The sequence below is a fragment of the Anolis sagrei genome, chromosome 6, assembly GCF_037176765.1.
Source record: "Anolis sagrei isolate rAnoSag1 chromosome 6, rAnoSag1.mat, whole genome shotgun sequence".
Taxonomy (NCBI): Eukaryota; Metazoa; Chordata; class Lepidosauria; order Squamata; family Dactyloidae; genus Anolis; species Anolis sagrei.
The window spans coordinates 3647140-3661638 of record NC_090026.1 but is presented as its reverse complement, the minus strand read 5'-3'; the positions used below and the strand labels follow the sequence as shown (position 1 = coordinate 3661638).

Sequence of the window (14499 nt, the reverse complement as noted above, 5' to 3'; positions counted from 1 at the left end):
ATAATAAATAATAATAACAATAATAATAAATAGTGAAATAAATAGAATGAAACCCTAAACTTCTTCAATGTAAATGTGCTTATGTATCCTTCCAATAATAATAGAGTAAAATAATGGAAATGTAATAATAACAATAATAATAATAGAGTAAAATAATGGAAATGTAATAATAACAATAATAATAATAGAGTAAAATAATGGAAATGTAATAATAACAATAATAATAATAGAGTAAAATAATGGAAATGTAATAACAGTAATAATAGAGTAATAAATGCAATAATAACAGTAATAAATAGAGTAAAGTAATGGAAATGTAATAATAACAGTAATAATAGAGGAAAATAATAAATGTAATAATAACAATAATAAATAGAGTGAATCCCTAAACGTCTTCAATGTAAATGCGCTTATGTATCCTTCCAATAATAATAGAGTAAAATAATAAATGTAATAATAACAATAATAATAGAGTAAAATAATGGAAATGTAATAATAACAGTAATAATAGAATAATAAATGCAATAATAACAATAATAAATAGAGTAAAATAATGGAAATTGAATAATAACAGTAACAATAGAATAATAAATGTAATAATACTAATAATAATAATTGTGTAAAATAAATAATAATAATAATAATAATAATAATAGAGTAAAATGATAAATAACCTTGACTTCAATATAAGTTGAGGGGGACTTTTTCAGCCTTAAAAAAGGGCTGAAAAACTAGGCTTATACTTGAGTATATACAATACATAAAATATATTATATTATATTATTAGCATAGTAGAATATCAGTATTATATATTCAAAAACATTTAACGTATTGATACCTCAATTAATTCAATTGTATTGGTATCTATTTTTATTTTGAAACCTGACCAGTAGCGGCTGCATTTCCCACCCGCGACTTATACTCGAGTTATTACGTTTTCCCAGACTTTTGTGCTGAAATTAGGTGTTTCAGTTTGTATTCGGGTTGGCTTATACTCGGGTATATATGGTAAATTAATTAAATAGTCCAGCACTCAGGCCACAATGCTACCTTGGCCCTTTTGACCAACCAAATGGCACACATTTCGTTCTCTCCAATTATGATTTTCTCTTTTTGCAAGGAAATAGTCAAAGGGAAAAGGGTTTCTTTGGGGATTCCCTTCCCTTCCACCCCAAATGTGTCCCAATAGCAGACGGGTCGCCCAAGGTGGTTCTTCCTGACGCCAGGGTTTGCATTTCCTCCTCTTCAGGCTTCATGAGCACCGGCGACCAATCGGCCAAGGGAAACTACGGCCTCCTCGACCAAATCCAGGCCTTGCGGTGGTTGAATGAGAACATCGGCCATTTCGGGGGAGACCCCGAGCGGATCACCATCTTCGGCTCGGGGGCCGGCGCCTCCTGCGTCAACCTCCTCATCCTCTCCCACCATTCGGAAGGTAAGCCTTTCCTAAAACTCCTGGGCTGGAAAGTTCACCTTTTGCCTCGTTTTTGGGGAGGCTGGTGCACAATGCAGGTGTCTTCCTAGACATTTCCTTCTGTGTCGTATCTAGATTGTAAGTCTGAGGGCAAATTAGCAATTTGTATGACACCTTTGGCCTTCCAGGTGTTTTGGACTTCAACTCCCATCATTCCTAACAGCCTCAGGCCCTTTCCTTTACCCCCTCAGCTGCTTAAGCAGCTGAGGGGGCAAAGGAAGGGGCCTGAGGCTGTTATTTATTTATTTATCGTATCAGGAGCAAACCAAGAGTACGGTTGTAATCTATTTTCAAAGTTTGCAAACTTCTATTAAATTCTATTAAATGTCCTTTGACCAGTAGCTGGCCACTTGGAGTGCCTCTGGTGTTTCTATAAGAAGGGTCTTAGCCTGCCACTTTTGGACTCGCGCTTGCTATAGGAAGGGTCTTAACCTGCCACTTTTGGACTCTTGTTTGCTGAGGTATTAGTGGCTTAGCCTGCCACTTTTGGACTCTCGCTTGCTTAGGTATTAGTGGCTTAGCCTGGCACTTTTGGACTCTCGCTTGCAATAAGAAGGGTCTTAGCCTGCCACTTTTGGACTCTCACTTGCTGATGTGTTAGTCGCTTAGCCTGGCACTTTTGGACTCTTGCCTGCTATAGGAAGGGTCTTAGCCTGCCACTTTTGGACTCTTGCTTGCTGAGGTATTAGTGGCCTAGCCTGCCACTTTTGGACTCTCGCCTGCTGAAGTATCAGTGGCTTAGTTTGCCACTTTTGGACTCTCGCAATAAAAAGGGTCTTAGACTGGCACTTTTGGACTCTCGCTTGCTGAGGTATTAGTGACTTAGCTTGCCACTTTTGGACTCTCGCTTGCTATAAGAAGGGTCTTAGCCTGCCACTTTGGGACTCTCGCTTGCTGAGGTGTTAGTGGCTTAGCCTGCCACTTTTGGACTCTTGCTTGCTGATGTAGTGGCCTAGCCTGCCACTTTTGAAGTCCAAAACACCTGGAGGGCTGAAGTTTGCACATGCCTGCCCTAACCCCAGACTCTACTTTCCAGTCAGCCTTCCAGACCTCCATCTCTTAGTATTTTTTTTTTCTGAGAGAGCACTTTTCTAGGGATCTCTTGGTCCTCCAGCACATCTCTGTAGCCAACGTCTGATGGAAGCCAACCTTGAACTGTTGCCGCAAGGAGAGCTTCTCACCTTCCCCTTTTGCCACCTCTTCCCAAAGCTTTGTGACTGATGATTTCCCTCCCTCTTCCCAGGTCTGTTCCAGAAAGCCATTGCTCAGAGCGGCACAGCCATCTCCAGCTGGTCAGTCAACTACCAGCCCCTCAAGTACACCCGCATGCTGGCCTCCAAGGTGGGCTGCGATCACATGGACACCAGCAACACGGTTGACTGCCTTCGGCGCAAGCCCTACCGGGAACTGGTGGACCAGGACATCCAGCCGGCTCGATACCACATTGCTTTCGGGCCCGTGGTGGACGGGGATGTGGTGCCGGACGACCCGGAGATCCTGATGCAGCAAGGGGAGTTCCTCAACTACGACATCCTCATCGGTGTCAACCAGGGGGAAGGCCTGAAGTTCGTGGAGGACTCCATGGAGAACGAAGATGGCATTTCGGCCAGCTACTTCGACTTCACCATCTCCAACTTCGTGGACAACTTGTACGGATACCCGGAGGGCAAGGACATCTTGCGGGAGACCATCAAGTTCATGTACACGGATTGGGCCGACCGGGACAACGGCGAGATGCGGCGCAAGACCCTCCTGGCCCTCTTCACGGACCACCAGTGGGTGGCGCCTGCCGTGGCCACCGCCAAGCTGCACGCCGAGTACCAGTCTCCCGTCTACTTCTACACCTTCTACCACCACTGCCAGACCGACACGCGGCCCGAGTGGGCAGATGCCGCCCATGGAGATGAGATCCCGTACGTCTTTGGCGTGCCCATGATCGGAGCCACGGACCTCTTCCCGTGCAACTTCTCCAAGAACGATGTCATGCTGAGCGCGGTTGTCATGACCTACTGGACCAATTTCGCCAAGACTGGGTAAGACGACACTCATGGCACTAGATTATTTACGTTACTGTTGCCATTATTTACGTTACTGTTGCCATTTATTTATATGTAGTATGCTGGCATATTATGCAAATGATACATTCCCTTGCATATTATTTTTGAGCATAATGAATTTTATTTCTATCTGAAATGAATGATGCCTAGGCTTCCAGGTGAAGCATTTACATAGATTCATCGAATCCTAGAGTTGGAAGAGACCTCATGGGCCATCCAGTCCAACCCCATTCTGCCAGGAAGCAGGAATATTGCATTCAAATCACCCCCAACAGATGGCCATCCAGCCTCTGCTTCAAAGCCTCCAAAGAAGGAGCCTCCACCACACTCAGAGGCAGAGAGTTCCACTGCTAAACAGCTCTCCTTACAGTTAGGAAGTTCCTCCTAATGTTCAGGTGGAACCTCCTTTCCTATAGTTTTAAGCCATTGCTCCATTGTGTCCAAGTCTGCAGGGAAGCAGAAACCTGTTGTTGAAGGCATGCAACCTAAAATACACGTACGTACATGGGGGATGGAGGGAGTCATACAACATAATAGAACTGTGAAACAAATTATCCAGATTGAAATACAAAAACCAAAAGAATATACTATAAAACAAGCTGACAAATGCATACAGTGTTCCCTCACTTATTGTGGGTGTTACGTTCCACGATCACCAGCGAAAAGTGAAAATCTGCAAAGTAGTGATGCTATATTTAATATTTATACATTATTTTAATATTTATACATTGTCTTAGTAGTTATACACTATTTCTGCGTTTCTCAACCTGGGGGTCGGGATCCCTAGGGGGATTGCAAGGGGGTGTTAAAGCGGTCGCCAAAGACCATCAGAAAACAGAGTATTTTCTGTTGGTCATGGGGTTCTGTGTGGGAAGTTTGGCCCAATTCTATCACTGGTGGAGTTCAGAATGCTCTTTGATTATAAGGGAACTATAAATCCAAGCAACTACAACTCTCAAATGTCAAGCTCTATTTACCCCCAAACTCCCCCAGTGTTCACATTTCAGCATATTAGGTATTTGTGCCAAGTTTGGTCCAGATCCATCATTATTTGAGTCCACAGTGCTCTCTGGATGTAGGTGAACTACAACTCCAAAACCAAAGGACACTGCCCACCAAACCCTTCCAGTATTTTCTGTTGGTCATGGGAGAACTGTGTGCCAAGTTTGGTTCAATTCCATCGTTGGTGGGGTTCAGACTGCTCTTTGATTGTAGGTGAACTATAAATCCCAGCAACTACAACTCCCAAATGTCAAGATTCTATTTCCCCCAAACTCCACCAGTGTTCACATTTGGGCATATTGAGTATTCTTGTAGAGTTTGGTCCAGATCCATCATTGTTTGAGTCCACAGTGATCTCTGGATGTAAGTGAACTACAACTCCAAAACTCAAGATCAATGCCCACCAAACCCTTCCAGTATTTTCTGTTGGCCATGGGAGGTCTGTGTGGCAAGTTTGGCCCAATTCCATCATTGGCAGAGTTCGGAATGCTCTTTGATTGTAGGTGAACTATAAATCCCAGCAACTACTACTCCCAAACGACAAAATCAACTCTACATGAATACTCCATATGCCACCGCTGCTCTCTAGGGTGCTTTCCCTCCTCAGTCCTCCCTCCCTCCAGCCTTGAATGGCCTTTCCTTCCTTTCCTTCCCTTTATTGTAAGTTTATAAAGACTTAAAATATTGTATAACTACTAAAATCTATATAAATAAAAATGTAATGTTCGTTTGTGGGATTAACTCAAAAACCACTGGATGAATTGACACCAAAGTTGGACATAATACACCTAGCAGTCCAACAAATGACCATCACTCATAAAAACACTGAAAAACACCATTAGCACTGAATGGCCATGCAACTTCAAGGTCTGGTTGCTTACTACCTGGGGGAATCCTTTGTTGGGAGGTGAATCACAGCAGTCCTGTGAAATGTCCAGGGTGGGAGAAAGAACTCTTGTCTGTTGGAGGCAGGTGTGAATGTTGCAATTGGCCACCTTGATTAGCACTGAATGGCCATGCAGCTTCAAGGTCTGGCTGCTTACTACTTGGGGGAATCCTTTTTTGGGAGGTGAATCACAGCAGTCCTGTGAAATGTCCAGGGTGGGAAAAAGAACTCTTGTCTGTTGGATGCAGGTGTGAATGTTGCAATTGACCACCTTGATTAGCACTGAATGGCCATGCAGCTTCAAGGTCTGGCTGCTTACTACTTGGGGGAATCCTTTTTTGGGAGGTGAATCACAGCAGTCCTGTGAAATGTCAAGGGTGGGAGAAAGAGCGCTTGTCTGTTGGAGGCAGGTGTGAATGTTGCAATTGGCCACCTTGATTAGCACTGAATGGCCATGCAGCTTCAAGGTCTGGCTGCTTACTACCTGGGGGGATCCTTTGTTGGGAGGTGAATCACAGCAGTCCTGTGAAATGTCCAGGGTGGGAGAAAGAACTCTTGTCTGTTGGAGGCAGGTGTGAATGTTGCAATTGGCCACCTTGATTAGCACTGAATGGCCATGCAGCTTCAAGGTCTGGCTGCTTACTACCTGGGGGGATCCTTTGTTGGGAAGTGAATCACAGCAGTCCTGTGAAATGTCCAGGGTGGGAGAAAGAACTCTTGTCTGTTGGAGGCAGGTGTGAATGTTGCAATTGGCCACCTTGATTAGCACTGAATGGCCATGCAGCTTCAAGGTCTGGCTGCTTACTACTTGGGGGAATCCTTTTTTGGGAGGTGAATCACAGCAGTCCTGTGAAATGTCAAGGGTGGGAGAAAGAGCGCTTGTCTGTTGGAGGCAGGTGTGAATGTTGCAATTGGCCACCTTGATTAGCACTGAATGGCCATGCAGCTTCAAGGTCTGGCTGCTTACTACCTGGGGGGATCCTTTGTTGGGAGGTGAATCACAGCAGTCCTGTGAAATGTCCAGGGTGGGAGAAAGAACTCTTGTCTGTTGGAGGCAGGTGTGAATGTTGCAATTGGCCACCTTGATTAGCACTGAATGGCCATGCAGCTTCAAGGTCTGGCTGCTTACTACTTGGGGGAATCCTTTTTTGGGAGGTGAATCACAGCAGTCCTGTGAAATGTCAAGGGTGGGAGAAAGAGCGCTTGTCTGTTGGAGGCAGGTGTGAATGTTGCAATTGGCCACCTTGATTAGCACTGAATGGCCATGCAGCTTCAAGGTCTGGCTGCTTACTACCTGGGGGGATCCTTTGTTGGGAGGTGAATCACAGCAGTCCTGTGAAATGTCCAGGGTGGGAGAAAGAACTCTTGTCTGTTGGAGGCAGGTGTGAATGTTGCAATTGGCCACCTTGATTAGCACTGAATGGCCATGCAGCTTCAAGGTCTGGCTGCTTACTACTTGGGGGAATCCTTTTTTGGGAGGTGAATCACAGCAGTCCTGTGAAATGTCAAGGGTGGGAGAAAGAGCGCTTGTCTGTTGGAGGCAGGTGTGAATGTTGCAATTGGCCACCTTGATTAGCACTGAATGGCCATGCAGCTTCAAGGTCTGGCTGCTTACTACCTGGGGGGATCCTTTGTTGGGAGGTGAATCACAGCAGTCCTGTGAAATGTCCAGGGTGGGAGAAAGAACTCTTGTCTGTTGGAGGCAGGTGTGAATGTTGCAATTGGCCACCTTGATTAGCACTGAATGGCCATGCAGCTTCAAGGTCTGGCTGCTTACTACCTGGGGGGATCCTTTGTTGGGAGGTGAATCACAGCAGTCCTGTGAAATGTCCAGGGTGGGAGAAAGAACTCTTGTCTGTTGGAGGCAGGTGTGAATGTTGCAATTGGCCACCTTGATTAGCACTGAATGGCCATGCAGCTTCAAGGTCTGGCTGCTTACTACCTGGGGGGATCCTTTGTTGGGAAGTGAATCACAGCAGTCCTGTGAAATGTCCAGGGTGGGAGAAAGAACTCTTGTCTGTTGGAGGCAGGTGTGAATGTTGCAATTGGCCACCTTGATTAGCACTGAATGGCCATGCAGCTTCAAGGTCTGGCTGCTTACTACTTGGGGGAATCCTTTTTTGGGAGGTGAATCACAGCAGTCCTGTGAAATGTCAAGGGTGGGAGAAAGAGCGCTTGTCTGTTGGAGGCAGGTGTGAATGTTGCAATTGGCCACCTTGATTAGCACTGAATGGCCATGCAGCTTCAAGGTCTGGCTGCTTACTACCTGGGGGGGGGGGGGGGAATCCTTTGTTGGGAGGTGAATCACAGCAGTCCTGTGAAATGTCCAGGGTGGGAGAAAGAACTCTTGTCAGTTAGTGGAAGGTGTGAATGTTGCAATTGGCAAAAGTAAAAAAAATACATTACAACACATGCACAAAACCACTTATATACACATATACATATATATATACACCCACCCATATATACACACACACATTTATCATGTCATCAGCAATCAGACATTTGTATTACATTTTTAACAAAAACAAACAAACAAACAGACAAAACAGAATTTGCAAGCTTGGTAGCTGATTAAATGTCCTTTGACCAGTCTCTGGCCCCTTGGAGTGCCTCTGGTGTTGCCGCAAGAAGGTCCTCCCTTGTGCATGTGGCAGGGCTCAGGGTGCATTGCAGCAGGTGGTCAGGGGTTTGCTCTTCTCCGCACTCGCATGTCGTGGACTCCACTTTGTGGCCCCATTTCCGAAGGTTGGCTCTGCATCTCGTGGTGCCAGAGCGCAGTCTGTTCAGCGCCTTCCAAGTCACCCCGTCTTCTGTGTGCCCAGGGGGGAGTCTCTCATTTGGTATCAGCCATTGGTTGAGGTTCTGGGTTTGAGCCTGCCACTTTTGGACTCTCGCTTGCTGAGGTGTTCCAGCAACTGTCTCTGAAGATCTTAGAAAACTATTTCTGAATTTAAGTCATTGACGTGTTGGCTGATACCCAAACAAGGGATGAGCTGGAGATGTCACTGCCTTGGTCCTTTCACTATTGGCTGCTACTTCCCGGCGGATGTCAGGTGGTGCAATATCGGCTAAGCAGTGTAATTTCCTCTCTGTGTGCCCAGGGGGGAGTCTCTCATTTGGTATCAGCCATTTGTTGAGATTCTGGGTTTGAGCCTGCCACTTTTGGACTCTCGCTTGCTGAGGTGTTCCAGCATCTGTCTCTGAAGATCTTAGAAAACTATTTCTGAATTTAAGTCATTGACGTGTTGGCTGATACCCAAACAAGGGATGAGCTGGAGATGTCACTGCCTTGGTCCTTTCACTATTGGCTGCTACTTCCCGGCAGATGTCAGGTGGTGCAATATCGGCTAAGCAGTGTAATTTCCTCTCTGTGTGCCCAGGGGGGAGTCTCTCATTTGGTATCAGCCATTTGTTGAGGTTCTGGGTTTGAACCTGCCACTTTTGGACTCTCGCTTGCTGAGGTGTTCCAGCAACTGTCTCTGTTGATCTTAGAAAACTATTTCTTGATTTAAGTCGTTGACGTGCTGGCTGATACCCAAACAAGGGATGGACTGGAGATGTCACACACACATACACAGACATATACACAGACTGGGCCACAGAAACGCGTGGCAGGGGACGGCTAGTAATGTATAAATATTAAAATAAATATAGTGTCCCTTATTGCGGGAGGTCCTGGAATGTAACCGCGGCAAAAAGTGAGGGAACACTGTATAACCAAATTATAGAAGGGTACAAACAATATTAAATGACAATTCCAAATGTTTGGAAAGCAAGGAAGTGTTGAATTGAGATTTCAAAGCAGTGCAGGGAAGGGCTGTCTGCAAATGTCGAGGGAGCCGGGAGTGAGAAAGGACGACGCTGAGCCAAACCTTTGGCTGAGTGAGAAGCCTGTAATTCTCGGACGCAGCAGTGCCGGAAAGTTCTGGTAGAAAGATGGGAGAGATCTAAGTCGTGGAGGATTTCCCAGCCTTTGAGGCTGCTCCCTGTTCTAGAAAGGCTCAACTGGTTCCCTCCGTGGCTTCTCCGTGGCAGGCAGACCTTTCGGAATTTGCCGTGGGGAAAGGTTATTCAATAACGGTCCCGTTCTGTTGTGTTTTGCTTTGATGTATCTCAATTGCTTTTTCCCCTAACTGAATGGGGTCAGCGACTATTGCAGGCCACTCCAGCACATCCAGGTGCAGCAGGTGTGAGATTGTGTGGCTTCTGGCCGCCATGTTTGGGCCACTTCTCAGCCTTTCTCTGGAAGTGGGAGTAGGGTCAGTTTTTCTGGCTGACTAGCTGTTTCTTTCAGTGGAAAGTCTTACTATTCTCTTGTCGAAAGTTTTCATGGCAGGAATCACTAGACTGCTGTGAGTCACCTCCCAACAAAGGATTCCCCCAGGTAGTAAGTAGCCAGACCTTGAAGCTGCAAGCCCATTCAATTCCAAATGCCTGGGGGAATGTAACAAAGGATTCCCCCAGGTAGTAAGCAGCCAGACCTTGAAGCTGCAAGCCCATTCAATTCCAAATGCCTGGGGGAATCCAACAAAGGATTCCCCCAGGTAGTAAGTAGCCAGACCTTGAAGCTGCAAGCCCATTCAATTCCAAATGCCTGGGGGAATTCAACAAAGGATTCCCCCAGGTAGTAAGCAGCCAGACCTTTAAGCTGCAAGCCCATTCAATTCCGAATGCCTGGGGAAATCCAACAAAGGATTCCCCCAGGTAGTAAGCAGCCAGACCTTGAAGCTGCAAGCCCATTCAATTCCAAATGCCTGGGGGAATCCAACAAAGGATTCCCCCAGGTAGTAAGCAGCCAGACCTTGAAGCTGCAAGCCTATTCAATTCCAAATGCCTGGGGGAATCCAACAAAGGATTCCCCCAGGTAGTAAGCAGCCAGACCTTGAAGCTGCAAGCCCATTCAATTCCAAATGCCTGGGGGAATGTAACAAAGGATTCCCCCAGGTAGTAAGTAGCCAGACCTTGAAGCTGCAAGCCCATTCAATTGCAAATGCCTGGGGGAATCCAACAAAGGTTTCCCCCAGGTAGTAAGCAGCCAGACCTTGAAGCTGCGGCTATTCAGTGCTAATCAAGGTTGCAAATTGCAACATTTATACCTGCCTCAAGCAAACAAGAGCTCTTTCTCCCACCCTTGACATTTCACAGGACTACTGTGATTCACCTCCGAAAAAGGATTCCCCCAGGCAGTAAGCAGCCAGACCCTGAAGCTGCAAGGCCATTGAGTGCTAATCAAGGTGGCCAATTGCAACATTCACACCTTCCTCAAGCAGACAAAAGTTCTTTCTCCTACCCTAGACATTTCACAGGACTGCTGTGATTCACCTCCCAACAAAGGATTCGCCCAGGTAGTAAGCAGCCAGACCTTGAAGCTGCAAGGCCATTCAGTGCTAATCAAGGTGGCCAATTGCAACATTCACACCTTCCTCAAGCAGACAAGAGCTCTTGCTCCCACCCTGGACATTTCATAGGATGGCTGTGAGTCACCTCCCAACAAAGGATTCCTTCAGGTAGTAAGCAACCAGACCTTGAAGCCGCAACACCATCAAATGCTAATCAAGGTGGCCAATTGCAACATTCACACCTTCCTCTAACTAAGAAGAGTTCTTTCTCCCACCCTGGACATTTCACAGGACGGCTGTGAGTCACCTCCCAACAAAGGATTCCTCCATGTAGTAAGCAGCCAGACCTTGAAGCTACAAGGCCATTCAGTGCTAATCAAGGTGGCCAATTGCAACATTCACACCTTCCTCTAACTGAAAAGAGTTCTTTCTCCCGCCCTGGACATTATTCCAACCCTGGAGGGAGGGCCGAGTTGGACCCTCCCTCCAGGTGTTTTGGACTCCAACTCCCACAATTCCTAACAGCCTCAGGCCCCTTCCTTTACCCCCTCAGCTGCTTAAGCCTGAGGCTGTTAGGAATTGTGGGAGTTGGAGTCCAAAACACACAGAGGGCCAAACTTTGCCGACGCCTACGCTAGAAAGTCATTTCCTGGGTGGATTTCTCACCACTTTGTCCTTGTTAATTATTATTATTATTATTATTATTATTATTATTAGTTGTTGTTGTTGTTGTTGTTGTTAACCATATCCTACCTCTGTGTCTCCCTGGTTTCCTCAGAGATCCAAACCAGCCGGTTCCGCAGGACACCAAGTTCATCCACACCAAGCCCAACCGCTTCGAGGAGGTGGTCTGGACCAAGTTCAACACGAAAGACAAGCAGTACCTCCACATCGGCCTCAAGCCCCGGGTGCGCGACAACTACCGGGCCAACAAGGTGGCCTTCTGGCTGGAGCTGGTGCCCCACCTCCACAACCTCCACGAGCCCCCCTACACCTCCACCACCACCCGCATCCCGCCGGCCGTCACCCGCTGGCCCAGCACGGGGCCGCTGACCACCCGCCGACCCATGCCCACGCTCCCCGTGGACGAGGACGACGTGGTGCGGCCGCAGCGCTACGTGCCCTTTCCGGGAGACTCGCGGGACTACTCCACGGAGCTGAGCGTCACGGTGGCCGTGGGGGCCTCCCTCCTCTTCCTCAACATCCTGGCCTTCGCCGCCCTCTACTACAAGCGGGACAAGCGGCACGAACTGCGGAGCGGGCGGCGGCTCAGCCCCCAGCGCAGCGCGGCCAACGACCTTGTGCACGGCGGGCAGGAGGAGGAGATCATGTCCCTCCAGATCAAGCACTCGGAGCACGACGCCCACGACCTGGAGCCCCTGCGGCCCCACGAGATCCTGCGCCCCGCCTGCCCCCCCGACTACACCCTGGCCCTTCGCCGGGCCCCGGACGACGTCCCCCTGATGACCCCCAACACCATCACCATGATCCCCAGCACGATCACGGGCATGCAAGCCCTGCACCCCTTCAACACCTTCCCCACCGGACACAATAACACGCTCCCCCACCCTCATTCCACCACCCGCGTATAGTCGCCCTCCCCTCTGTACCCTTTCGGCCGCCCGGCAGCAGCGGTGGGGGTCCTCGCCCCGCTGCCCGGAAGGAGGGAGGCGCCTTTCCCCGCCATGTTGGACGGGTCTTTTGTATAACATTCTGTGCGCGGGGAGGGGAATGGCAAGGGGGCGGGGGGGGGAGAGGCCGAGACCCCCCTCTCCTTCCATCCGCAGGGTCCGGCGGTGCTCTGCCCGCTCTCGGTTTGATGCCCACCCTTGGAGGCCAGAAACGGGCCGCATGGAGGATCGGTCCCCTGTTCAAGCAGAGCGAGAAAATGAGAGAAATAGAGGTGACGTTGAGACCGGGGTCCTTTCGGGGTCGCCAAAGGGGAATGACGAGGAAGTGAAACATCTCTGATTTGGACAGATCACAGGAAACCCGGTGCCATTCCAACTGTGGGTCTGGGGTTCAGGCAAAAGCAGCGGTTGGAAAAGTAAACCTGCAATCTTGTCTTCATTTCCTCTCCTCCGGATGGTGAAGACAACCTATGATATGGGTGGAGGGGGGGGGGCTGGGCAGGGGCCGAGAGCAAGAACGCCCCGTCCTCGGTTCACCTTGTTGGGAAAGGCAGCCGCTCTATTGCTCAAATGGTTCACGTCACGAGACACGCGACTGGGTTTGCTCAGAGGGTAATGGAGAAGTCAACAATGAAATGGGAGAGCGAAGAGAATAGCACCCGCGTTTTCTTTCAGTGAGGAGGAGAACCACATTCAGTCCACGGCACATTCCGGGCATTGCCGAATATTCCTTTGTAGCCGAGAAGGAGTTAGCATAAGGACAAAAGGTCAATCCTCTTCCATTCTGTATACTTTTGCGCTTGCGTCGTAATGTCATTCCAAGGGAGCGATGGCGTTGTGGGGTGGAAGAAGGTCACTGAGCAGGGAAGATGGGTCGGCCCCCCTTCTGTCCTTCCCAGGGGGGCAGGAGGTCACATCACAGTGCCTTCTTAGCACAGTCCAGAGAGAGAAGTGGGCCGCCTCCGCCTTGTCCCTTTGGCATACTCTCCAATGCCTCCTCCTTCATGGCAAACATTTTGGTCACCATTCGTTGGTCTTCTGGAACACAACGATGCATAGTTTTACCAAGATATAGTTCCTCCCAGAGCAGTGTTTCTCAACCTGGGGGTCGGGACCCCTGAGGGTGTCGTGAGGGGGTGTCAAAGGGGTCGCCAAAGACCATCAGAAAACATAGTATTTTCTGGTGGTCATTGGGATTCTGTGTGGGAAGTCTGACCCAATTCTATTGTTGGTCGAGTTCAGAAGGCTCTTTGATTGTAGGTGAACTATAAATCCCAACAACTACAACTCCCAAATGTCAAGGTCTATTTTCCCCAGACTCTACCAGTGTTCACATTTGGGCATATGGAGTATTCCTGTAGAGTTTGCCCCAGATCCATCATTGTTTGAGTCCACAGTGATCTCTGGATGTAGGTGGACTACAACTCCAAAACCAAAGGACACTGCCCACCGAACCCTGAGTATTCATGCCTAGTTTGGTCCAGATCCATCACTGCATGAATCCACAGCACTCCTCTGGATATAGGTGAACTACAACTCCCAATCTCAAGGCCAATGCCCATAAAAACTTTCCCGTGTTTTCTGTTGGTCATGGGAGTTCTTTGTGCCAAGTTCAGTTTAAATCCATCGCTGGTGGAGTTCAGAATGCTTTTTGATTATAGGTGAACTATAAATCCCAGCAACTACAACTCCCAAATTACAAAATCAATCCTCCCCCAACCCCACTAGCATTCACATTTGGGCATATTGGGTATTTGTTCTCAGTTTAGTCCAGTGAATGAAAATACATCCTGCATATCGGATATTTACATTACAATTTATAACCGTACTAAAATGACAGGTATCAAGTGGCAACGAAAACAATATTATGGTTGGGGGGTCACCACAACATATGGAACGGCATTAAGGGGTCACGGCATTAGCAAGGTTGAGAACCACTGTCCCAGAGGATTGCCAATTGTGGCAACTTTTCACCTTTCCAAAACAAAACAAGAGGTCGCAAACTGGGAAAGGGGACGAGGGGAAGTGTTTACAAACCGAGAAAGAGCCGCCAATAGAGAACGCAATGCATGTTTGCCTTTATTATTTTTCGTAAGCGTTAGGCAAG

At 48.0% G+C, this 14499-nt stretch overlaps 2 protein-coding genes across 3 annotated transcripts in view; both read left to right on the top strand.

The window, feature by feature from the left end:
- The window catches only part of NLGN2 (neuroligin 2), a 152617-nt gene extending 139804 nt beyond the window's left edge, over window positions 1-12813 (top strand). For both annotated transcript variants that reach the window (XM_067469681.1, XM_067469680.1), the window contains 3 exons: window positions 1250-1435; window positions 2718-3507; window positions 11540-12813. In XM_067469681.1, coding sequence (XP_067325782.1) covers window positions 1250-1435; window positions 2718-3507; window positions 11540-12353 — 1790 coding nt within the window. In that variant the 3' untranslated portion in view covers window positions 12354-12813. The remainder of the gene's footprint in view (window positions 1-1249; window positions 1436-2717; window positions 3508-11539) is intronic.
- The window catches only part of LOC137097330 (nuclear pore complex-interacting protein family member B11-like), a 39783-nt gene that overhangs the window by 13083 nt on the left and 12201 nt on the right, over window positions 1-14499 (top strand). The gene's annotated exons all lie outside the window — the stretch shown is intronic.